The 26,905-nt window shown below is 43.3% G+C and overlaps 1 protein-coding gene and 1 long non-coding RNA gene across 9 annotated transcripts in view; one reads left to right on the top strand and one right to left on the bottom strand.

Moving 5' to 3' along the window:
• Positions 1-21,186, top strand: part of LOC125947375 (uncharacterized) — a 23,920-nt gene extending 2,734 nt beyond the window's left edge. Inside the window, exon 2 of the long non-coding RNA XR_007468251.1 lies at positions 18,390-21,186. This is a non-coding gene — a long non-coding RNA (uncharacterized LOC125947375). The remainder of the gene's footprint in view (positions 1-18,389) is intronic.
• LOC119460802 (phosphatidylinositol-binding clathrin assembly protein LAP-like) overlaps positions 1-26,905 on the bottom strand; it is a 56,593-nt gene that overhangs the window by 12,879 nt on the left and 16,809 nt on the right. For 4 of the 8 annotated variants that reach the window (XM_037721892.2, XM_037721894.2, XM_037721893.2 and 1 more), the window contains 6 exons: positions 24,436-24,534; positions 16,314-17,060; positions 15,937-16,156; positions 15,344-15,479; positions 14,865-15,073; positions 7,831-8,152 (listed from right to left, as the gene is read on the bottom strand). In XM_037721892.2, coding sequence (XP_037577820.1) covers positions 14,873-15,073; positions 15,344-15,479; positions 15,937-16,156; positions 16,314-17,060; positions 24,436-24,534 — 1,403 coding nt within the window. In that variant the 3' untranslated portion in view covers positions 7,831-8,152; positions 14,865-14,872. Of the gene's footprint in view, positions 1-7,830; positions 8,153-14,864; positions 15,074-15,343; positions 15,480-15,936; positions 16,157-16,313; positions 17,061-24,435; positions 24,535-26,905 lie in introns of those variants that run through there. The other 4 variants (XM_037721896.2, XM_037721897.2, XM_049671964.1 and 1 more) reach the window with 3 other exon arrangements.

The raw sequence follows: 26,905 nt of genomic DNA, 5'->3' as shown, positions 1-26,905 counted from the left end.
CCAATTCCAGAGCACTCAATTAGGTCCAAGCCATAAATTTAATGTTTTTACCTGTCATAATTGTAGAATAAAATATTTTCTAAACAATTAAACAGGTTTTGTTTAGTGTGAATATGCAGTAATAATATTTACATTCGGCTGCAAAAGTTTATGGATCGTGGGTAAGAAAAACATTGAATCTAGCAGTTTGCAACCATAGCTAGTAAAACGGAGAACACCATGTTGTTTCGCATACACTAGTACAGGCTGGAAGTCTGAATGCCAGGCTATGTTCTGAGGCCGTGGAGATATTCGACATTCTCTCAGATCTCTCAGTTCGCAAACTTTTGCAGGCAAGTGTACATACTACGCATGGCATAATATGAACGGATGCGCAACACACTTTGTCTGTGTGCCAAGAAATTGAGAGGTTGGCTTTTCTGTGCAGCTCAGTTGCCTGGCTGTTGAACTCGCTGCATATTGAGGGTGAAGGGAGGTAGGCAGGAATCTCGCATTATATTCTGAACATGGTTCTGATACCAAAGCAGCGCCTTTCATGGAGAAGAAGCGACTTCGCAAAAAAGGATTGTGTTATACTTGTGCAAATACAGCACGTTTGCAACTGAGCACCTTTCCACCAACTGTTATGTAAATAAGAGCAGTGGGTATACATGACTCGTGACTAAAACTGTTGTTGTTGAGACATCACACAAAAATTAAATTTCTTTGCAGATGGCGAGCCCTTTGATGTTAACAGTACGGTATCACAAGCTTGCAAATATTCTTTTTCATATTATGTTTGATGACAAAAAGATTATCAGAGAACCACTAGACGAGAATGTTGGTGGCCAGGGTGGCTTGCTATATGTCTCATGCACCTTAGAGGACTGTTATTTCCGAGGGTACGGGATTCTTGGGCAATCACGTTTAGAGATACCATCACTTTCGTGAGATTTCACGTAACTCAGCACAGGACGTATTGGCGTATACAGCTGAAAGTGTTTCTGGCGCTATCGCTTAGCTCGCTTATGTGTACAGTGCCAGGAACGCTGTTGACCGTATTCGCCGACGCCCATCCAGTGTTGAGTCACGGGAAATCTCATGAAAGTGACAATATCTCTGAAAGTGATCACCTCAGAATGCTGCCCCAGGTGTCTGCACAGAGAGGGCTTATGTTCAAAACTGACATCTACTATGTCCCTTGCAGATGGACAACGCCAAGCACCAAGGTCGGAAGTGGGCTGATGACTCACAAGTTACTCACTGTACGGGGTGGCGAGAAGCTCTTCACCGTCACCATCCGAAAGGTTTGTGGTGTACTCTATCAAAAGAGGTAACTGCTCCCTACGGTTTACAAAAGAATATGGTCATTTCATGGCCACCTTCCTGTTTTGACAGTACGAAGAGAATCTTCAGCATACCATTCACTGCTCCAAGGATGTTTGAAATGTTGTTGGGACTAAATTTGAACTCTAGAAACTCGAGATGTTCAATTTATCAAAAGTTGGATACCGTATGGTCCGGGCCAGGGTTAGGTCTTATTAAACTGACATACATATGAACTGGCTTTTTGATGTTGCAAACAGGCTAGCGCATTGTGTCCCATTGACTGATCACTTTTACCTGTGTACCGCATCTTGCAGCACCACTGCCGAAACTGCGGAAACATCTTCTGCAATGAGTGCTCAGCAAAAAGTGCAGCCACGGCCTCATCCAGAAAGCCCGTCAGAGTGTGTGATAACTGTTACAGTGAACTGACAAAATGAGTGATCCCGCAAACTACTTCCAGAAGACACGGGTGCCCGTCGAAGACATGCAGCACAGCAGGATATAGCGTGCTCTTGTTTATGTATAGTGCAATATGTTTTGCGGCCAACTTCCACGCAGCTGTGTTTCGCAGAACTGCTAAACATTGTGTCTTTTCATAATTACCACCATGAACGCAGTGCACGGAGTTTTGTGAAGTATGTTAATAAGTGCATTTTGCATCAAGTGCCATCTTCAGTCCCTTCTATGCGAAACTGCATTCAGTGGCTTGCCACCTTTATTATAACAGGGACCTTATGCACATAGAATCAAATCACACTGTGAACCTGCCTACAAAAGGTGACGGGTGCAGCTTTACTAATCTCGTCAGACCAAATCTCGGGCGAGCTGATATATAGATGTCACATTTGTGCTTCTGCCTGTAGTCGTGTTTACTTTGTTATCTGGTCAAGTTGACGGATTTGTTACAATGAACGTCTTTTCTTTATTTTAGCTGTAGAGTAAAAGTGTGTAACAAATAACAATGAATGTTCCAGCTTGTCTGAAATGCTAGTTGGCACATACAGTGCATGTGAACTATTTACTTTTCTAGACTAACCAAAGAAGAGTAATTCACATTGTAAACTTGTCGAAACAATTTGTGTTTCTGAATTCTGCCTGAAATTTTCTGTTTGAACCCTCTGTGATGAAGTGAATAGAAAGTTAATTTGCCTAAATGTTTAAATCGATGCTAGGGAAATATACAAGTGTTAGCAATACGAACTGTTTCATTTGTATGTAAAGCCATTGTGTTAGTTCTAAATTGTTATCATTTCATTAAGATGACCTGTGTAAATGTTTAACTGTGCCAGGATATTGTGCCAGTTTTAGCAGACTTCATGTATGTGTTTGTCACGGAAGGAATGTAAGCACTGACAGGAATAGGAAAAGGAAAAAGCAGTTTTCATTTGATGATACTAATGACCAAGTGATTGGCCAACAAACCAATCACTTGTCTATGAACCATCTGCCCAGCATTAAAAAAATAATATTCTCATTTGATGTGTTTTAATTGATTACTGCTAATAAAATTCAATATTAATTAAGAAGTGTTGGTTACACTAGCAGCCTCAGTTGCATGTTGATGAACTTGCTCTAGCAAGGTGCAGATATACTTGGGCGCCTTGGCATTTTTGCACCATTTCTGCCTTTTGCTTGTTTTTTACATTACACATGCAACATGCATGAAGGTTTTTCATCTTATATGATGCCCCTTGTGCGACATATATCCAATTATACATAAGGCAGCGCAAACACTGGTTAGTGTATGTCTGATACAAACCATTGCAAGCACCAAGTAAAACTTTCAATTGCAATTTGCATGATCGGATCTCTTGGAGGAACACGACACAAAAGAGGCTTCACGAACCCGTGCAAACAGTACAGCTTGCTACAACAAGTAAAACGCTCTTTTGTCGACTGCGAGACAAGAGTTAGTGACGTACCTCTGCATTGTGTGGTTGGTGATTAACGATTCAGATCACTTAATGCCCGAAAGCAACACTATGGCTATAAGAGATGCTGTACTGGAGGACTACTGGTTAATTTCGACCACCTAGGGTTTTTTGACAAGCACTAGGTATGTGAGCATTTTTGCGCATTCTGCTCCCATAGGAATCAAACCTAAGAACTCGTGTTCAGCAGTACGCTGAGCTACCACAGCTACTGAAACGTTGCAGCAAAGACGCGATTGCACTCAATCTTACATAAATGCTAGGGGTGTGCAAATACTAAAAACTTTGAATATCAATCGAATACCCTAGTCCCTGCTATTCGATTCATATTAGATTTGAGAATTCATTATTCAAAGTTTCCAAATATATAAGAGATAGTAACAATTATTGCAGTCTTGAGGGAGACGGAACGATGGGTGTTAGGACTGAATGATTCTGTTGCAGGATAGCTGTGGTCGTTGCACAGAGGGACCAGTTTCCGAGTGAATGCATGAGCAGATGACTTCTCCTCAATAATTTCCTGTCATTCACTTAGAATGGTTCACATTTAGGCAGCCTGTGTATGAATTTGTTCTGATTTATTATTTGGCCATTCTCGCCATATTTGCATCCCTTTAAAACAATGTGCATTTTTAAAGGGATAGTGAACACAATATTGTACATGCATTTAGTAATGTGCTGTTTCCTTGTTTCATTACTGCAATTACCGTGGTGCCCCGGATGATTGAAACTGACTGCTCATGATTTATAAGCTCCTCAGTTGCCAGGATGTCTAATTGTGAACAGTATTATGAGCATGTAATTGTAAGCGGAATTGTTTTTTGTTTTTTTTTATTGAGCAGACTCCACGCAAACTATATATTTCGTGTTGCTTTAAAAACGAGAAAATAGTCCTTATTTGGTGGGCATTTTCTTGAATATTCATATTCGATTTGAAAACTTCATTATTCTAACATCATTTATAAGCTCATAAACATAAACCATAAACATAAACTAATAAACTGACCCCTAATTAAAAAGTTTTTGTAACACAAGAAGGTGAAATCCTGCTGCACATTTGGTAATACATGAAGGTATGCAATCAGGGTTAGCATTCCTTGCAAGACATATTGGTAATGCATTATTAAGTTATACAATCAGCGTTCATGCAAGACAACGAGCTGCAATAGGAAGTACACGTGTGGCACTAAGGCGATCCTCCTGAACGCCACTATATGAACTCGTAACGTAGTACCCAAGTGCAACATGTTAATGCACGCACTAGGCCACACTTTTAGTCAGTGACATGGCTGCGACATAATGTGTGTAATTACACACGCACTAGGCACACCTTTAGTAAGCCACAACCGTGGAGCAGCTGCGGCTTCAGGGAAGTGTGCTCGTCTCGCAACCCGGACGCCCGAGTTCGATTCCCACCCAGACCGAAATGTACCAAATTTTCTTTTCAAAGGCACTAATTCACAGTTTACAGGAACTTCCCCGAGAAATGTGACGTCAATCCGAGCATTTTTTTGCAGCGTCGACCATTTTTTGTCACGGTGCAGTTTCGCGTAGGGCAGTGCCAACATAGACACCTAAGGCTTTCGCTTTAATATCCAACACTAGTATATGTGCTTCCAGTGTTGCTACATCTAAGATGAAAAAGATTGACAAATCCTTTTCCAACAAGGTCTCATTGAAGCATATTAAGAGGAAGTTTGACAATCTCTGATTGCCCTATTCAAATAGTACATGTGAAGCACAAACATTCTCTCATTAGGCAACCACTGAAGATATGAATTAAATTTGTTGCCTTTAAGGAGAGAAGGCTGAATTCTACTGACTATAGGAAGCAAAAGCTTTTATTTATGGCCTCAAATTAAAAAAAAAAAAGCTTCAAAATGGCAACCTTAAAAATACTGAAGTACGAAGTTTACAAATCTTACAAATCCATAACTCAGTACAGAAACAGATATTGCAGTTCTGCGAGCTGCATCTGTGTGAAGCTGACAAATATGATGGAACTGTTGAAATCTTTCATGAAATTGTTATAAAGTTTAGGAAGCTTTTTCAATAGTCCTACTCACAAACTACTGGTATATTTCAGAGTAGTGTATAATCAATTTGACCTCTTTAGACGTCCCAATACGTGCGCAATTGTGATAGATTTTTTTGCAGAGTTGGTGCTGTAAATTCAGTTTCCCAAAATTTTCGAAATTTTTTAGAATTTTTGTAAAAGAAATATTGAAAAATTAAAAATCTACTTCTTACAGCCAGTAGATTTAGCTTTTTCTTTTATGTGCAATAAACCTTATCAACTTTACTGCTGTGGATGCTGAGAAAAATTATTTGTTTCCATTTATTCAGATAGGAGCGCTTACGGAATAGCTTCCTCTCGAGCAAAGCAGTTTCCTTTCAGCACGTTTTCTCTCTCTGGAACCATCGTCCTGAAAAAAAAATATTAAAACTCTAGTGCCATTTTGAGTGGTGCTAAATGCACCTTTACAATGCTTTTGTTTGAATGCAGTTGCTGCGCATGAGACAATACTTCTGCCACCTACGGGTGAACTATTCCAAGCTATGTTTTATACAATCGTGATGAAGGTCTAGGGTCTTTTTCTCCCTCCTAACTCAACCATGGTAGCCTGTACCAAGCAGAACTCGAATTTATGCCTGGTGTGACATGCGCTACAGATTTGGTGCTACAGATTTAGTCTGCACCAAATCTGTTTGGTAAAAGCCTTATTTACATTTGATACATGCATGTAATGCCTTTTGCAAGTGGAAGACTGGTCAGCTGAGGAGCTTGTAAGTTGGAAACTGCATTCAGTTATCTGGCGCACAATTACAAACAAATGAACTGCACGTAGCATGTTGTGTTTGTTGGGAAAAAGTGATATAGTATCGCACATCGTTTAAAGAGATGCAAACTTAGCACGACTGGCCGAATAATAAATTACTTTGCCTAAACAAGACAACAAATTCATATACAGGCTGCCTAAATGCAAGGGATTTTTAGTCAATGAATGGCAATTATTGAGAAGTGGTCTGCCGAGTGCGTTCACCCAGTAGCCGATGCCCCTGCGCAACTACCTCAGCTCTACTGTGGTAGAACCGTTCGGAATACCTCGCTTGCATCGTTCACTGTTCCTCGAGACTCCAATAAATCTCATCCCTTGTATTTGAACAGAAGTGAATTTTCCGCCATCTTGAATAGCAATTTCTAGAAATGAGTAGCAGACTATTCCAATTATTTGAGAAATTTTGAATATTTGCACAGCCCTACTTTTAGTAAGGGACTTCCTGTCTCTCTAGCACAAGACCTGATGGACAAATTAGCAAGCAAGCAACAAGGAAATACATATGGTGAAGAGTGACAAGTGGGTTTGTTTCAAAGAAACAGTGCTATGGAGATGCACTGTAGTGGTTGTCTACAAATTTTCACCATCTATGTAATGCTCAGTACATGAGCATTTCTGCTTTCTGCCCCTATCAAAATGTGGCCCCTGTGGCAGGGAATTTAATCCACAACTATCTGCTCATCAGCAGAATTGCATGCTGGAAACATTTTTGGAAATGTTTTTGTTAGGTGCACTGCATCAGTGGCAGAGAAATTTGCATGTAGCCAGGAAACTTAGCATACCACTGCACTTTAGAATTCCTTATACAAATGTTTGCAGGCATTAATTCTCTTCAATCACACAGGAAATACCTGGCCTTCATTAAACTCATTATATCTGCCAGAGTGCAATGTGTACAGTAGCCAATGCAACAAAAGCAGATGAATTGACACAGCATTGGTGTTCAACAGCTCGAGTCTTTATTAGGCACTCAAAAGTTCTATGCTATTAACAAAACAGCTAGGCATGAATGGTGGCAGCCTGCCCACAACAATGCACTGTCTATCATTAAGGGGACACTATACGCAAACATTGAATCAACCTGAAATGACAATACATTCTAGTAACTTCACAACATTTGTTTTATGCCAAGAGATTCAGTTGCACAGAAAATTGTGAACAAAGTGGTCACAGACTATATCGTTCATGATCAAACAGGTCATTCACAAATGTCGTTCATGATCAAATGGATAGCTTGCATAGTTGCACCGGTGATTCCAGAGGTCATTCTCTGTCCGGTGCTACTGCCTGTTTCAATTTAATCATGCACAGAGGTTGTGCAACCTTCTTGTAGAAACTGCCAATAGAACAGCATGAAGCAATAGCATCAACAAGTTCTCTAGGAATTCCCAATCAGTCTGGAACACTGCATTTTTCACATTTAAAGGCATTGCAATGAGCCTTTCTTTATTGCCAATAATCTACTACAATTCATCAGTTGAAAACGGGACATGTTGCAGGATCTGGTACTAGATGTTCAAAGCGTCAGCATCAATCCAGTCCTTTGCTCGCATCATTTTGTCAATTGAAGTAAAAGACTGTCATTTTGCTCGACTCAATATTTGCCTTTGGTATCCCTTTAAATGACACTTGTGACCCTCTCTTGTGTGCTGTGAGAGGGGGCGGTGCAGACTGCGGAGGCAAATTTCTCTTTTCCAGTGCACACCACGGATGAGAAGTGCACTGCAACCAAGGAAGGAAGAGCCTGGTGCTGTAATAAGGCAACAAATTTATTTTGGCATGCTCCACAAGTACATCACAGCAGGGGGGGTGGCCTAGCTTGCTAAACAGCCGGAGGGGAGGACTCCTAAAGCTGGGCTGCTCCACGGGTCCAGGGAGAGCAACACTGTGGAATGTGTCATCTCTGGCCAGCACGGGGGGCATGTGCAGAAACAAAATGTACAGCATGCACAAACACTCCGCAGCCTCCTGCGCAAACACGCGCCCTCTCTCACACATAAATAACCTCTGGGGGGAGGGAATACTGCGGGGACTAGCCGTCTGTCGCTCCTCTCGGGCCGGGGGGGTCCGCACCTGCGCACAGTGCAAGCTTATGTTGATAACCCTAACCAAGGAAGGAAACAAAGTAGAAAGCACAATGCAAGTGAACAAGTTGGTCAAGCCTTCGTTTCACATGTTGCAGACCATTTGCTCATTATCGTGAACAAATGAAACGTTGACAGGAGATGGTACACAGATTCACATTGACCTTGATTCACGGGTGTTGAACGACACAAAACAACACAGGAGCTATGAGAGGCAGTGTAATGGCAAGCTCTGTCTGGATTAATTCTGAACAGCTGCGTTTTTTAAATTTAAGTACACAAGTGTTTTCGTATTTTGCTGCCATAGAAATGCGGCTGCAAGTGGACAGGAATGAAATCCCTGACCTCCTGCTTAGAAGCAGAATGCCATAGCAGTGTGTGCTAATTAATTGACTTAACAGTGCAATTTGGTTTCCCATTGCAAAGAATTGTTTGTCATCACATAAAAGATAGTGCCTTCATGAACAGGATCAGTAACATCAGGGGCCACAGTGTCTAAAGGCATTCAGTGCAATGGGGGGATGTAAGTTGCTGCAATTCAGTCAAAAGTTCACACAGAACTTTTACATGACAGGGGCAAAATTCAACGATGACAGTGTAGTAAACAAACTCCAATAGGGAATAGTATTTCATATGTCTAATAGATGAAATTAATGAGGATAGCAAGTACTGTTGTCTCACATAGTGACTCAACAATCAACAGCGGCGTGTTTCAGCAAAATAAGCGAAGACTCGATCCACAAAGCAACTGTAGTCAGACAGCCTTACCATTGCTGCCTTGAAGGCATGGCTTACCTGTAAGGTTTAGTGCTCTGCAAAGGTTTGCAAGAAATAGAAAGGAAAGAAGCTAAAGGATTCTATGCACAGGAGATAAGAGTATCTTACGTTGCATCTCCAGTAAAACTACATATATTTTAAAGGAGTACTGACAAAACAATATTATCTTTTTTGCTTACTTGGATAGCTGACAACTGAGGCTTCAATTCCCCAATTGCGCAGCAAACAATGAATTGTACAGTGTAGACCGCTTATAATGTAAATCGCCGGAGTCGCGAATACAGTATCTGCACTATAAGCGGTACCGCACTATAACCAAAACAACGATTTTCAAGCTCTGCACGTATGCAAAACATGTAGACCAAGCATGTAGACATGCTTTGTATTATCGCGCGCACATTGCCATTACGTTTTCGACAGTGAGCTGGCGAAAACATAATTGCGATGTAGCCGGTGCTCTTCAAGCTCGACAACTTTGCACCGAGTCAAAACGAAACAACTGTTTGCCGCAACCGCTGCGTAAAAAACAGTGACCGCTATCAACACGATTATGAAAGGCGACTTTGCGGTGCTGAAGGCACGCGCCCGACGCACGCACCGAGTCTGGACGAATTAACTACCATTCGCTGCAACAACTGCAGTTGAAACCGTGGTCACTATCTATGCAATCATCGATGGCGACTACGCAGTTTTTTTACACATGCGGCCAACGCGCGTACCGAGTAAAATCAAAACTACTGTTCGCCGCAACCGCTGCGGAGAAAACCGCGGCCGCTATCCACGATCGCGTCGATAGCGGCCGCGGTTTTCTCCGCAGCGGTTGCGGCGAACAGTAGTTTTGTTTTTACTTGGTACGCGCGGTAGCGGGGCTGCACTGTAAGCGGTATGCGTATACATGGAGTTCTATGGGAGGGTAAACGGGAGTCGGAAAAGGCCGCGTTGTAGCCAGTTCTGCACTATAAACGGTTACGTTATAAGAGGTCTATACTGTATTGTCTTCAGTGCGATGAATTCAAAACGAGACTGCTGGCTGTTGACCAGAGATCACCGCGCCGTGAAAATGGGGACTTGTGGTCACGTGATATCAGAGACATGTGGGTCGATGCAGTGGTTGCCACTGCACTGTGAGCATCTCACTGGAAGATTGGACTATAGGATAAGAGAAGGCCAGAAAAGTACAGTGGATTCCTAGAGAAGTGACAGCAGAGGACGAAGCTTACCCTGTGTATGCTAAATGTGCAGAGTGAAATGGTAATAAGATCGTGGAAATAATAAGATTGTGGCTGCGTCCTGTATGCTCCAGTTCTGAGGAAAAGCATGCAAGGAGGAAGATGAGGGTGGGGGGAAGGGGGCATGTCTTCTACAGCTGCGGCTGCGCATGGGGCAGTGCAGTCGCAATTTGGGAGGTAATCTTCGATGGTTGCAAAGACAAGGCGACCCGAGATGGCTGATGCATTCATGTGCACTGTGTTCTTGTGCATCTTGTTTGCGTTAGAGGCAGCACGGAGGGGAATTCGCTCGCTGCTGCTACCGCTCTTCATCACGGCAGCGTTCTGACAGCAAGTGTCCGCACTCATTAAGTGAGATATGTTCATGTGTACCAGTGCATGCATGACAACAATTTAGTTAGTAAACGTATGTTTACATGAGTTTAAATGGCCAATAAAAGTACTAACCTTACTTCATATAGCTGTCTAATAATTTTCTATCGCAATCAATGCTTCGCTTTTTGGGTGAATGAAAATTATTTGGTCGTATGCAGTTATTTCCGAGGTGTTGTAATTGGTGGTGCATCTTGTACATGAAAAAAATATGTACATTAATTAGTTTAGAATATTTCGAAAACTTCTAAATTTCTAATGCTGAAACTCGAGCCGAAGCGAATATTGAATAGCATAATGTTACGCGAAGGACGAGTCATGGCGCTGCTCGGCTGTGACATGGAGCAGTGGGAAAACAGAATGCAGGCGTTGGTGTTGCTCATTATAGTTAGAGCTCATTATGGACACTTGGGCTCCAGTATCAACCAAAGCCGTCAACGGAACACCATCGACGTCTACTTCAATTAGGTTCGTGTTCGTGAGGAGTGTCAACGGAAGATTTGGACAGGATGAAAGTGATGCAGCAACATTAAATAGAATATTCGTACAATCTTAAAACTTCTTTCAGTACTCCACGGTTTCAAATTAATCCATAAAAGAGTACCTTTCTAGAATCAGCACATGTGAAATTCAGGTCACTTATACTCAAGATCCTTAGTTTTCAGGTAAAACCCGGTAATTCTCAATGTTTACACACCGAACAAAATTTATGAAAATTGGGCTAAACCCGATTTCTTTCTGAATTTTCCCTGTAGTAAAAAGTATTAATAAATAAATGTGTCCCAGAACTAATGAATGCTGCCTACCCTTTGTGAGCAAGTGGTCTGGATATATTATAAATATTTATATGGTTATGGTATATGCCTCATTTTCTCTATACCTCAACTGCCGTATATAAAAATATATTCAGAGGCTGGCAGCATTGAGTGGAGAAAGCTTGTTGCTGTTTTAGTACCCACGTTTACATGAATATGACAATGGCACACTGCATCGCATTTCTGGTATGCTGCATGCATATAAGTAATGCTCTAGCAAGCAAATTAACGCAGCGGTAACGTCGCTCTGCAGTGCGAATGGCAGCTGTGATGAGAGGATGTTTACCGAACTACATTACTTTCAAGCATGGGCAATTCATCTAGTCGGTATTTAATTAATTTTGTTGCAAGAGCACATAATGGGAACCAGTAAAACAAAATAACAACAGTGAAGGACGACAGGCTCGACACGTCTATGAACACAATGCTCAATATGCACTTGATATACATCAGCATGAGCTTGTAAGACAAGGAAAAGCATCTCACCTCCTGTGAAGGATGCCTGTGTGCACTACTTTTTGCAAGTAGTGCACAAAAAGTAGTGCACACAGACATCCTATTTTTTCTCTGCACTAAAAAAGTGCAGAGAAAAAAGTAAAGTAGGGATTGTAAAACCTATCTCAATTTGTTGTTTTTACTGATGCCGTTTCTCATAAGTGTAATAATAATGCCCTACAACAATTTGTAAAAATGAATTCATCACGAGATTTGCAAGCAGCTCTCATCGCCGTTACATATTTCAGTGAAAGATTTCGCTTCTTTAAATAAAATGTTTTGTGTCCAAAAGAACACCACTGTGTTAACTGTTCGTAAAGGTTGCCAGAAACATCCTGGACTTAGGGCAGCCAAACAACAAAACCTCCTACTTCTCAGTATTTCTGCCAGACTACGAACCACCCAATTTCTCCCCGGTTTTCCTCTAAGATTAAGACCCTATTGTTACCCCCCAGATTTAAAAAATTAAAATAAAACATGAATACAAAGGACCCTACTCATACTCCCTTACATACTTGGGAAGCAACGCAGTGCAAACTGTGCAAGCAGTGCAAGTTGTAGAAGTGCAGTTGTTTTTGATCTGCAATGGCCTTCTCCAGAATTACTACTTCATATGTTACAACTACAACTTGTGAATGAATGGTCACGCCAAATTACAAATTTGTGTACCTCTGTGCTTCCCGTATGTGGTGTACTACGTCGGTTGCAGAGACGTGCCGCTCTGCTTATTCGGTGGTTGGTAAATGGCTCAGATCTGCGATGCGTTCTATAAAATAGTTACATCATATTTTGCGACAGATTGCAAAATATGACAATGTAACATTGTCCGCATGGGACAATGTTACATTGAATTACATTACGCATACCTACATCTTTCTTTCATACATGATGCTATTTCTTTGGTTGTGAATGCGAGCAGCGAGAAGTCTAGCTAGCCATTGTAGCATTTTCTGCTTTGTATGAAAAAAAACTATAGACGATCACTTCACTGCAATCTCCGCTGAAATGCGTTTCACACAGTTACCAGTGAACGCAGATGCACAATGGCACTCATTTCGCCACAAAGGCATGGTTATCGTAAGAAGTTAAATGGATGTGTCAATGCTGAACACCAAAAATACAGCATAAAGGCACTCTATGTTGCTTTTAAATAGGGCCGTGCAAATACTGAAAAGGAGATTTCGAATCGAATATTCAATTGAATCAAGAAAACAAAGCCGAATATTGAATCGAATATTGAATATCAGAAAATTTAACACAAACTTTCATGCTTCCAAATTTAGGCAAAGACAGTGCTGCACATGCTCAGGAAGCTAATCACATTGCTTAACAATAGTGTTGTGCAAATATTCGAACAAGCATTTCCTGGTAAAGATTTCGATTGCTTAAGCTTCAGTTGCCGGGAAGGGGCAATTATGTGGCCGGTCTATTTATAGCATCGCGCATTGCGGCTCTGCCAGTCGGTGCGGTGATCGGTGCGATGCCTCAATATATCGCGAAATGCAAACGCGTTTAGAGCTGCGCTCAAATTTCGGATTAGAAATTATCGTAACCATCGGTGAATTTTTTTTATTAATAGGATGTCTGGACTTTATAGTGCTTTTTCCCTCTGAAGCTGAATAGTGAAGTTGTCCGGCGGAATACCAATGGGGTTTTCTGTGTTTAATGGCAATCTTCTGTTGCCTTGAAAGTACTATTGCTTTCCAGTTCTCTTCCAGAAAACAAGGGTTTTTCCATCTTTATGGCGGGTTGTTTCTGTGGGTTATCATCAGCTTGTCAACTCTTTCTGTACTGCACCCACTGGACATTGTCAATCCACTGTCAATGGTTTGAAACGCTGCTTTTGAGACCTTCCATATCGCGCACGGACACACTGAGCTATTGGACGTGAAGGAGGAGAGCTATATTTTTGTTTTCTAAGCAGTTCACTTTTTCCCTGCCAGGCGATAATTTTTAAACGTGCTCCAAAGTTTCAGGATCCTCAAAGTAGAAAGCAAAAATGGCTGCCTCTGCGAGTGGCGCGTGCTTCTAAAGATTGCAGATCTCGTGACTTTGCTGTGTCTGCGGCTGATTTTGTCCTCGGACTCGCAGCAGCGAGTCTGAGGATGCTACTTTTTCGTCGGACTTTGATAATGAGAGCGACGAGGAACGAAACCAGCCCACAACATCAGTGGCTGCAGCCCGGAACACCCAACTGTAGCGCTTGCAGTTAAATTTTTGTAGCAGAATACTTGTTCAATGAAAAATTTGGATTTTTTTGGAGATAATGTTTATTAGACAGCAATATATTTTGTACATCTCATATATCACTACATTTTTTTCTTAGTCGATACAAGCATGTCTTTACAAACTTTGTTCAAATTTATTTAACAATCTTGATTTCGGCAATTTATATCTCTTCTTGACACACATCTCGTTAATAAAACTTTGCGTGAGGTGCAATCATTTTGCTTTTTGTTTATGTATTAGAGAAAATATTGAGTGCAGTAGTTCCTTCAGAAAAAAATATCTGGCGTAACCTACAAAAACACCTATTTTCCCAATGGTAGGGAAAGAGTTAATGCCAATATGTGCGACAGACAAAAGTAGGGGACGTGCCCCATCACTCGGCACGGCACCGTGTCGTTATCGGTGCCAACGGTAAAGAGTTCTCAAATCGGGAGGCCCACAGCAACTTCGCACGACACAGCTCCAATTAGGCCTAACGGGCTAGACAGTGTGGCCAATAGTATGGCCATGTCGAAAATTCACAATACTAAATATTAGATATACAATTCGTGAATTGAATTATTTGAACAATCACTATTCAATTCAAAATCAAATATTCGAGTATTCACACACCCCTACTTTTAAACTGGGCAACATATTCCAAGAAAGAAAAAAAAGGGAAGCTGTACATTTAGCCATACCAGAGAAGCTGTAGGAACGCAGCTTCACTGGCATAGCTGAAGGAGTCCAAGGGAACATCTATTGAATGAACTTTCATTGACGTGGTGCAGAGGCTTTTATATACCTGAAGCTTCAGAGGGCGCCAAAAGGGTCGTTGACAGCAGGCTGGCTGCTCGGTGCAGGTGCCGGGGCGCCGAACATGCCGGGTGCTGCCGCAGTCATCATAGGGGGCTGTGCTCCCATTTGAGGTCGGAATGGCACCAGAGGCGTGGGTCCAAAGGTGCCCCCCATGGGTCCCCACTGTGCACCTGCCACGGGGGCTGCCGGTACCGTCTGCATCACAGTGTGAAGCACCAGACAGCTCAGGAGATTGCAGTTGCAACACTAGCAACAGATATTACAAAAACTGGAGAAAGTAACAATAACTGCATTTGTATATATAAAAAAAAAAAGCTTACTCAAGGTTGTTTCTGAGTGGGTCACTGGGTCCATGACAAAGCTGAGAACCACTGGTAGAAGGCATTGAGCTCTTTGTGAACGATTGAAACAAGGTCTTTACATTACACTGTCTTGCCAGGTGGAGCACCTTAAAAGGAGCCTCACCGGTTGTGGCTGTGGCTGGAAGAGGTGCTGAGGGGAGCCACTGCCAGCCCACGCTCCACCAACTGGAGTCCAGTTGGTGCCACCGGTCTTGCCAGCTGGCTTGGGTGACCCCCACTGGTGGCCTCCGCCTGAAGTCCTGTACAAGCACGTAGCACAACTACGATAGAGAGTTCTGAAGCTTGCATAATTGCCCCCTTCTGTACTTTGGAAGGAAATGACCAAAGCTGTGCCAATTTAGCCAGAATTGTTTCAGAGGCATTGTAGAAACATTTTACTGAGAAGAGCTGTTTTTGATGCAGTCAGTGTCAATTGTCCGCTCACTGTGCTGTGTCCTGCTGCATGAAGCAGTTGTAAACCACTAACAAGGTGAAAGATGTTAACACTGGCAGCTTTTTGTTGTCAGTATTGCTTAGCACATTACAGGTCTGTGCTAAGCAATACTGACAGTGAGGATCACAGGCACATCTGTCTCAGCATGAAGGAAGTTGTGAAGTGGGTTGTTATATTAAGAAGGCTGGCATCAAAAGTCCGACTATTGAAAAACCTCCTCAGAAAGGCTGGTGAACTGTGCATGAGCCCCACTGTAGACTTACTTGCGTGCCGCAGCCTGCTTTGGGCCATTGATGTCCAGGTTTTGTGCAAGACTAGCCAGTGTAGCATCCAAGTCGCCCTTCAGCAGGCCACCCCCCGTCGAAGCTGGAGCCTTTGAGGCTGCTAGTGGTGCTTCACAAGCTGTGGGTGCACTGGTTGCAGGGCTGGCCAGCCCACTCATAAGTGGCCGAGGCTGAAGCACGTCTCCAAATGAGTCCAGACCTGCAACGATGAGTACAGGGAGTGTGTCAAGCTGCCGACAACTACAATGTGCCAATATAAACAACCTCAACATGCAAACTCAACAAACGACAACCAAAGAGAATATAACCAAGGCTTTCATGCCAACCAAGGGATACAGAGCGCAACACTGCGCCACCTGATGGGACTGCACTGTGAGCAGGCGACGAGACACCGCCCATGGCTTGCTGAATGGCAAAGTTGAGGTCATCCAGGGCCGAAGCCGGCCTGGCTGGTGGCTTGACTATGGCTGCACCAGGCAATGGTGCACCCACTGCTGAAGCGGGCATCGCTGGACTGGCCATTGCAGGGCCAACCAATACAGTTCCAGGCATCGCAGCACCTGCCATTGCAGCCCCGGGCATCGCCATAGAACTGGGAATCGCTGTGCCAGGCATCGCCACCGAACTGGGAATCGCCGCACCAGGCATCACTGAACCAGCCATCGCTGTGCCAGGCATTGTCGAACCGGCCATCGCTGTGCCAGGCATTACTGTGCCAGGCATTGTCGAACCGGTCATCGCTGTGCCAGGCATCGCTGATCCAGATACAACTGTCTTCGCCATCGCTGGCCTGGACACTGCGGTGGACGTGGTCTCGTGTGGCCGGCCCTGGTCGAAGCCCAGCCAGCCAGACGAGGCGGCACTGCTGGTGGTAGCAGCAGTTGCAGCAGTAGTAGCTGGCTCGAAGGGCTCACTGGGCCAGGGCTCCTCCGAGGTGTCCAGATCGCCAAAGCCAGGCTCTGGCATATGCGCCAGGATGGGAGTGGTGCCGGCACCTCGCATCAACTCGGCCGTGGGTGATGGTGATGAGGAACGTGGTGGTGGGGGCTCAAGTGTGGGCAGGGTCAACCCACCCACGGTAGGGTGCACCTCCTCTTCCTCATCTGGGGATGTGAAGGATCTAGCAAGGCTCTCTAACATCCAAGTATGTGCAAATAGCAATTTCTGAGACCGAACAGAGTACGAATCGAATAGTGCCAAAAGAGAATTGAAGCGAAAACTTTTCAAATAGTTTTCGAATAATGAAGTCTTTTTCACCATTGTTATACAGTCGAACCCACTTAAAACGATACCGATTTTAACAATATATTAGTTATAACAATGAGAAGCTGCTGCACCGTCAACTTTTGTATGTTTCTATGGTGAAATAACCCGCTTACTACAATGCCCCCAGGCCGCATTATCGGATATAATGAAGTCAGGCCACTGGGTGTCCGTGCCGAAAGGTAACGGAATGCGAAATCCTTGAAAATAAGATATTTGAGCCGCCGCACCTCGCCGCGCTGTTTTCCAGCCTTCTCTGCATTGCGCACCTCTCTCCCGTCGCCCTTCCACCCCTCAGAAAACTAATGGGCTGCGCCCATAGCTCTACACCGCACCTCCCTACGAAACACGAATGAACCGCTCCAACTGCACTGATAGCTTGATGGCGCTCCGGCACCAAGAGTGCGCGCTGGCCGGCTGGCCCCTCATTCCATGCAGTTCTGCCAATGGCTCTACGTGCTTGGATCTTTGCTGGTTGCGTCGAAGTCGTTCCTGGCGATGTGGTTTCTCGGCCTCGTTAGACTCGTCACTGAAATGGAGGACGGCTGATCCTACTGCTGATCATTGGCAATGCACGGCATTGCTGGTGAAAAGAAAGCGCACTGCTATATATTTGGAAACGAAGTGCTTTAACCGATGAGGCAATCGTCGCGATTGTGCTTGCATCGGATAGCAACGATAGCAGCGATGACGTGGCAGGGCAGGCTGCCTCAATGTCCTCGCAGGAAGCCCTGCAGATGATTCAGACCCTGCGGGACTTCGTTTTAGCATGGGGACCTTCCACTGAAATACTGTGGAACACCTGGATAGCTTGGAGAAGGATGTCGCCAAGCTTCGCATAAAGCAAGCAAGGCTGACGGACGTGAGGTTTTCTCGTGCAAGCCGTGGCGAGATGCTCGTGGCGATCTCGCCCAAGCATTTCTTCTGGACTTCTCAAACTGAGAGGCTGCCACGGCAACCTCGCATTTTTTAAAAGGCCCCTTTTGAGGCCACCAAAGTGATGCCTGGGCAGAGCTCGCATGTCACTTGCCGCCCGTGACCCCGTTTTGCAAGTTGTTATAGCAGTGCAACACCAACAGCCGTGCCTTGTTACAAACGATCGGAAGCACGCAGGAAGCAGAATTTAACAGTTAAAAGTCAACACAAACTAGCAGCCAGGATGGAGGAAGGTGTTCAGGAGGGACATATGCCTCCCCGCCATTATAGTTTTTTCACAACAGCTATGCCATCCCTGTATTTTGTTTTTCTTGTAACCCGGTTACAACAATTATCGGTTATAACAATAGAATTTTCGTGCCATTTCAATATTGTTTGAGTGGGTTCGACTGTATAGCAATGCTGACATTCCAGTATTTGCTACATTAGCAAGTTTCAGTCATTGTACTGCACATTATGAAGTATGCTTTATCAAAAGTTCGAATGAACCATTATTTAGAGCGAGGGCCACCACTGCAAGCGTTCGCGCGCAATCGTTCTTGTGTTGAAAGTGGGATCACATGATATCGCTTCGCTGCGGTGATTATATCTCACGATTTAGGAGGTTTACATTTTGATTGTTCATAAATGATGCCCCTTGTCATTAAATAGAGCTGACTGCCATATTAGAACAGGACTAAGTTGCTTGGGGCCTTCTGGATGCTTCTTAGTACGCTCATCGATAAATATATCGAGCCAAGGCCAGGATTCGTTATTGTTTCGGTCAAATTGTTTATTTAGAATATAGCGACAAGACCTGTTCTATGAAAAAGTAAACTGGCCAGATTTTTTTAACAGTCTGAACGGGTTAAAAATCCCCTCTGAATTCAGACATCAGTAAGCTAACTTGTTTACAAAGATTGTTAGCGTCCAAGGTGCAGCCAGTTGGCAATAATGTTTGCCATAGTTAAAAGTATATGACTTACTTCATCAGCAGCGCAAATAAAGGTGGCCTTGAATACTACTATGTAGATAATACAAACAGGAGACGTAAATTTTACATTAAAAAAAATGCTGGCTCTCCCGTAGTCGAGAGTACATGTAAGCATGAAATGACTACTATATGGCGTCTTTTGCTGCCTGTCTTGCTGTCTGTCATATGGAGTCTTTTGCACCGCCTTTAATCACTTTTCTTCTCCCAACAGTGCAGCGCGCTCAGTGTCTGCTGCTACTTTTCTTGTCACGGACCGCTCACGACTTATGGCATTCAAAAGAGCCCAGGCAACCTCTCTATTTGCCTTTTGAACATCGCTATTGAAAATGACAAAACTTCAGTGTACTAGAAGTTACAGCTTGAGTGATATTGTGAACAAACATTAGGAAGGAAGAAATCGGAAGCAATATTTTTTGTAACTTATTTGGGGAGTATCTAGCGTATGTAATGCGGTCCTGTAAAAGGGTTGGGGGCCAGAAACCTCATTTTTCTGGCCCCCAACCCTTTTGACTGGTTGCCTGGATGATCTCGTTTGAGTGCCTGGATGATCGCGTTTAGATAACGGCTCTGGTTTTTGGCTCAAGGTCACTTTGAAGGTCGTCGACAACGGGAGCTAAATGCATTTAATGCTTGGAAATCTATGAGCACTCCCCACCTCACCTCGCAGTCATGCACTTTTTTTTTTCTTTGGTTCTCTTTGGGTGTCTGCTATGCTAAAAACAAATTTACAGCAAGGTCCGTAGTCTTATCGTGCACTGGGGTGAATGGCGAATGAAACACGACTATGCAGCACGATACTCTTCTTTCAAAGCTTAATGAAGGCACGTGCTGATCCCGAAGGCCTTGCATTGTAAGAGCGATAAAATTTTAAGAAGTCGCTACTTGCAGCATAACAGAATGCCGATACTGGAGCCGCATTTCATGGCACGCAGATGGCCAAAGAGAATGATCTGACTGAATGATTCAATAGAAGCGTGTGCACACGTCCGCGAGAAAGAAAAAAAATATATATACCAAACATTTACAACAAGAGCTCTTCACATGTTTAAACCAACTAAATGCCGTAGATTTAGGGGGTATGTCATTGTGCCATGCACATGACTAGCTGCATTAGTCGCGAATATCTCGCTTCACATATTCGACTGATTTACTATTCCGAATGGAACTGATTATTTTCTACATATATATGCATGCTTTAAAATTTAGCTGCCACAATTTAACAACCATTTAGCTTCAGTATAAGCTACCGTGCTTTCTATTTCTGCAATAGCACAGAGCGAAATCCACTTTAGATGTACTATTAGGAGCAGTTTCAGAATTGTGATATCGCTTTTCATTGCTGAGTTAGAGTTGTAAACTTGATAGTTATTTTCTGGAAGTTTGCGATTTTTGCCAATTTATTAAAAACTTGATGAGCTAGACAAAAAATTTCCAACTGGCAGTCACTGGATTTTAGCTTCTTTTAAATGCAACAAACCTCAAATTTGGTGCATTGGCTGCCGAGAAAAACGATTTCTCCTTTCCCATGTATTTAGATAGGAGCCCCAAGCTAAAGCTTCCTCTTGAGGGGGGGGACTGTGCACGTCAAATTATTTTTTATTTCTGGTTAAAATTTGATGAAACTTGCTGAACCGATGTACTTCAATGTGCTAATTGAAGATATACATTCGGTTTTATTTCAGAGTAAATAATGTTTCAGAAAATTCAGACTCTTGCACAACTTGCTTGGGGGTGAGCAATTTACTAAACTATATATGGCGTAATAAAGATTGGCATACAAAAATGATCTGGAACCAACAAAGAGTGTAAAACAGCAAGAACAGTGTTCTAGGCCAATTTTATATCAAGTGAGAGCAAACCTTTATCCATGGCAAACTTTTAAAGTATATGAACCCATAGCACCCAGGGCAAATTACTACTTAGAGAATTTCTGTAATATTTGTTTTAGTATAGGCCTATTGCACTCCAAATGCCTACCTTTCTGAAAAAAAAAAAATAATTGTGTTGATAGGACACGTAGAACCAGAGATATCATTGCTCCAAAACTGACACCAAAAATGCTGTTTTGAGAAAATGAGAAAAAAACAGCATATCCACGGGGTGAATGATGATGAGTGGGCGAAGCTCCGGAGGGAATCATCGGTAAACCGTGAATCTTCCGTGTAATTCGCCCAGTCTCGCCGCACTAAATCGAACGATTGACTTCCACCAATGACACGCGCCATATGTGACGTCATTCCTATTTTATAACAGCGCCTTTCATTATAATTGCACTATCTCCCGCTTAAGGGGACGCTAGCACAAACGCGTTAGAAACGTGCAGTACTCTCTAGTAAGGGGGAGAGGCAACAGCGTCTTACGCAGCCGTTTACACATGCCGGAACGTGCACCACGTTTGCCGACGCCATCAGCGTTTATGAATACGGGGGTAAGGCGGAGAGGCCACAGCGTCTTACACCAGCTTCTTGCACGGGCCTTAACGCGCTAGCACAAACGCGTTAGAAACGCGCAGTCTTTCGTTAATGTTGAGTATTTATTGCCATCGTGGTGCGTCTGTCCATGTGCGCTTCGTGGCGTAGTGGTTAGCGCCACGCGTTCAGAAGCGAGGGGTCCCTGGTTCGATTCCGCTATGGCCACAACCCTCGGAATTTTTTTTCTCATAAAAGTAGACGTGGCTACCTACTACGACGACTACTACTACAGAGGAGGGACAGACCCACACCCTAAGGAGCTTCGCCCCTAAAAACATTTCAGAACATGTTAATAGTGATTGTGGCAAAGGCCAAATAAACCAAGGATGATACAGGAGTCCAAGCAAAAATAAATGTTCTACACCAACCTGGAGCAAATGAACGCGATATTTGGACCAATTTCCGGCTCTAAAGAGTAAGGTCCCCCCCTTAAAGGGACCATAAGAGGCCTATAAAGCTAAGCTGCGTTAGTAAATTATGCTTCTGCAGTAGCAAAATGGCCACTCTTACTGAGTGAAGTAGCTTGGTAAGCCATAAAAGGCAAAAAAACCAAAAGGCAGGTGGCAACGCGGCATTGACACTCCCAAACCAGTTTATCATGAACTTCATTTCGACAGCATGTACTTGGCCCGGTTTTGTTAACTGTGTTTGGTAAAGGTCTCCATAACATTCTAAAAAAACTAAAGACAAATCAGCAGGCAGTGAGAACGTTTCCTGCGCCAGAAAGTTCGGGCTTTGCTTTCTCAAGCACTAAATACTATAAATATTTCCCGTCAAACTGAGAATAGAGTAGTAAAAAAATCATACTTTACCATTATAGTATTGTAAAGTGATTTAGTGTTGTTCTGCAGCGTTGCTTTGGGAAGCCTTTTTGTCGCCATAAGAAGCTCCCAACAGTTTGGAAAATGCCATGCAACTGCCACAACCAGTTGGACACTTCAGTAGCGGGAGACAAAGGCTGTCACCATGATCTGCATTATGTCTACACATGGAGGAGGTCAACAAGAACTAACGTACAGTAAATCCTCGTTATAGCGAAATTACTTTGTACGGAATATTTTTTTACTCAAAGTTTTTCGTATTCTCGCATTACTACGACTCTTCAATGGCTCCTCCGCTTTGAACAAAATACTGCTTACAACGAAGCTAATTTCCTGTCCCAAAGGCTTCGTTGAGAGGATTTACAACTATAGGTCGATCTTTTTTCGAAAATGTTACTTGAAAATTCACCAATAAATTTAGGACCTAAGAATCTCGACCTTTACTCGTGCACAAAGCCAGCAGTACAGTGATAACGGAGTTCCTTTGTCGCGCCTGCCGTAAAGTCAGCCTGAAGATTATTCAGGCTGGTTTTGAGAAACGTTCCACCTTCAACGCACTTGGTGGCACCAAGGATAATATTTATGGTGCCGAGGCTGCCTACCAAGCATCCAAGGCAGATGACTTCTCTGGTAGTTCTGATGTAGGTGCAGCTTGTGACATTGACTGGCAAGATTTAGTAGACGAGCTTATGGTAAACAAAAGTGTGATGTTCAATGTTTTTCGTAAAAAAAAAATAAAAAACAGGTCAACCTATATTCTAATTGTGTTTCATAAGGGGTGAGTGGACTTTCGAAAAAAAAAAAAAATTACTCTTCACGATATGGCGCTGAAAAGTTGTACATATATGTAATGATATGTGCTTATTTTGAATATGCAGTCGATTTTTGGTAATCTCCTCTGGTTCTAATTTTATGTGAGCTTCCTCGAAATAGTTTTTTGCATAAGTTCGCGAAATATTTGTTCTTTAGATTTCGCTGAACAGGGTATTAATGGATTCTGTATGATTCAAGGAATGCCGTAAGACCAACCTTATTGCTATGCCTTATCCAGAACACGAATTCCAAGACTTCAAAGTTAAGTACCAGAAAAACATTCTCGAGTTTCAACTTCAAAACCTTGCAACTCATGTTCTAGGTAAGGCAGGGCAATAAGGTTGGTCTTATGACATTCCTTGAATCATACAGAAGTCATTGATACCCTATTTAGCAAAATTTAAGCGTAAGATATTTTGCAAATCTCTGCAGAAAATATTTAAAGGACACTTTCATAAAATTAGAATCAAAGGAGATAAACAAAAATGGACCTCATATTTAGACCTCAGTGCCATACCTCAATGAATAAAGATTTTTTAAATTTTCGGTCAAAGACCCACATCTCCGCCCAATTTCTCGGCCAGTCAAACATATAGGGGTCAACTTATATTCGTGTTCAACCTACTGTCGTGTAAGTACGGTATTCCCAAGGCCTGCACATGGCCAAAACATGCTACCCAAGCGCCAACATATCAGACCATCGGAACGCCTTTAATTGTATGCTTGGAGGTTGTCAGGGTTCCGTCTGTGGTAAGCGGTGGCTACTTTATTCACGTCTAAGTAAGGAACAAGATTTACATCCTGCAAATCACTTTTTCAATCAAGTAATGACTCAAATTACCATGGCTAGGATATTGCAACAATTCTATTCCAGTGCCATTCTATGCTGCGATTCATCAGTTGTGCTTTGACCACGTTATCAACGGAATCAGCTGGTCTTGAACAATGGATGGTAAGAGTGGCATAGAATTAAGTGGAAGGAATTATGTTGTACCGGCCCAGATGTTTCATCAACAGAAATTGACTGAAAGACTAAATCAACAAGACAAATTAGCAAAGCATTTTGACCCTTGGTGTTATCTACCTTTACCTTGTACCGTAAGCCTGAAATGTGAACTTCAGAAGTTTTCCTGTGTGCAACAGAATCCATACGCAGCTCTGTCAAAACTGGCGTCCTTGAATCCTTGGTGAAAACCCTTACCCGAGGCAGCCGCAGGTGGCACTGAACCAAAGGCTGCGGCAAATGAGGCATCTGATGCAAAGGTGGTGGAGGGCGTAGAGACTGGTTGGGACATGAACCCTGGAAATGAAAGTCGAGAATTAGACCAACAGCAGAACGAACATCTACATATGAAACAAAAGCCAATCACTCTAATGCAAAACAAACTATAACTATAAGCTCTAAGTATTAAAGAAATGGTATGTAATGGCATCAATGACTCCGGCTGGTAGTGTCATACACAGACAAAAAGCAACAAACAATAATGACTGAACGAGTGATGTTTCTGGCTGATCCGTATGTTCCCTTGCTCAAAAAAAGAAAAAAGTGCACACTGGTCCGCTTCAATCATGCAACAGTGACACCTAACACAAACGTGCTCCGTTAAAAGGAGGAAAGACTAAATCAGTTGGGAGTGGTATGTCAGTTTTGAAACTAACCCTTCTAATCCCTTCAGCCTATCCAATCTAATCTAACCAAAACCAGTGGCATCACAAATAGCTGCTGCGGGTAATTCATGGTGTTAACACTCGTAATGAGACAGGGTGAATTTTTTCATGTGTGCCGCCATATTGCATTGGCAGTGGCGCCATCTATGAGCCGTTGACAGATTGGCTTGGCCGAACGCTCCGTGTTGTATGCCAAGTATATGCTCGGCAGAAGTTGCTAGTGCTTTTTTTGGAGCTCACACCGTCTATTTAGTATGCCGTAGCATCTTCCATGTCGGAAACAGTTTCGCGAGACGTAGAGAAACAATTTAACTTGACATGGAAGGAGTTTCTGCTGCCGGTGAGGCAGATGGAGCATCTGGTGCAATGTCTGCACGCGTGTGAGCCTACGATCAGCCTCAGAGATCAGTGTGTACTTCTAAAAATTCATTTCACGAATGTGCCCTTACTGTAATATTCTCCCTGTACTTCTATGCTGTGGTTTAGCTGCAATAGCCACAATTACATGGATACAGTAAAAGCATATAGTAGTTTTAAATTACCTTGTCGCCAGTGGCGCACCGACGGGGGGGGGGGGGATTCGGGGGTTGGAACCCCCCCCCCCCTGAGGCCGACTTAACCCCCCCCTTTTGTTTAACCCCTTTTCTTTTCTTACGCATTTGAGTACTGCAACTAAGATGTAAGACGCGCAATCGTCTGCACACTCGCAAAAAGCGCATTTTTTTAACAATTTCCCGTGAAGAAATCGAAATTAGTGCTGTTTAGATGGTATTGGCAAACTGTCAACCCCCCCCTGGCAGAGATCCTGGGTGCGCTACTGCTTGTCGCATATACCCATTTGCCACCATTTATACATGCCATTGTCCTGTCCAGCCAGCTAATAGGCATGCTCATACTGTCGCGTGAAATGCACTGAAAGTACCAAAATGCACTTGACACCTGCAGGGTGTCTGGTACATGCTTTCAGATTCTCATTATTTATTTTACCCTCAAGCGCACAGAGCTTTACAGAGGGGAGTGGGGTACATAAATAGTAAACAATACAAAATGTAATAATATGTACAATTCTAATAACATCTACAATACACAGGATGAGACAATGTTAGGCTAATACAACAAAAAGTAGAAATGAAGATACTACAATGCGAAGAACTGCATTAACATTGCGTACATCGCGTGACTACCTCGTTTGTTGAATGCGTTTTCCAACCATGAATAAAACAGTTTCGTTTAGTAGTAACAGCATACCGTATACAGTGAAATCTTGATATAACGATCTTCAGGGGAACGCGGTAAATGGTTCGCTATTCTGAGAAGTCGTTATAGTGAAAGCCCTTAAATTAACCATTCCGGCCATTAACCCATCAGTTCATATGTTGTCACCATATGAGCTACCCACGAAGACGTCGCTGTTGGCTCTTGGCCTGTGCTGTTGCTATTTGCCAATAATTCCAGCCCCACACACCACCGAAGCACTGTGTAATAAGAGTGACGTGCTCAAAACAGACGTTGACGCCGAGAAAACTACAGACAAAAAGGAAGCTCCATGTCATCTCCAAAGCAGAATGTTTCTTTTTGTTTGTTTGTTTTTCACATCACATTCCTTGCTGTGGACACCGCAACTGTTTCGCTCGAAACAGACAAAGTGCGACTGCGTGGCAACGCCGCGAGTACGGAAGTTACGTTCCTCCGCGTGCATAGCTAGTACGGCCGCAGAAAGAAGCGCGAAAGAGGCGTGCGGAAAGAAGGGTGAAAGAAGGAAGAGACGTGCCTCCATTGCTAGGCGACACTTGTGATGGAAATGGGGCGGAGCATGCGCTCGCAAAACCTGATGAGTCATCGCCTCCGGGGGGGTAACAGGAGCTTAGGAGCCCCGAGCTAGTGTGTTCGAATGGTCCTGCGCGTGACAAAGGCCACTTCGGGGCCTTTCCAGAACAGCTCGCCTGACTGTTCACCTGACACTGTTAGTACCTTGCCTCAGAACGAAAAAGCACTAGTCGAGA

This window comes from Dermacentor silvarum, chromosome 8 (genome assembly GCF_013339745.2).
Source record: "Dermacentor silvarum isolate Dsil-2018 chromosome 8, BIME_Dsil_1.4, whole genome shotgun sequence".
Classification (NCBI taxonomy): Eukaryota; Metazoa; Arthropoda; class Arachnida; order Ixodida; family Ixodidae; genus Dermacentor; species Dermacentor silvarum.
This window is presented reverse-complemented; position numbering and strand designations above follow the sequence as displayed.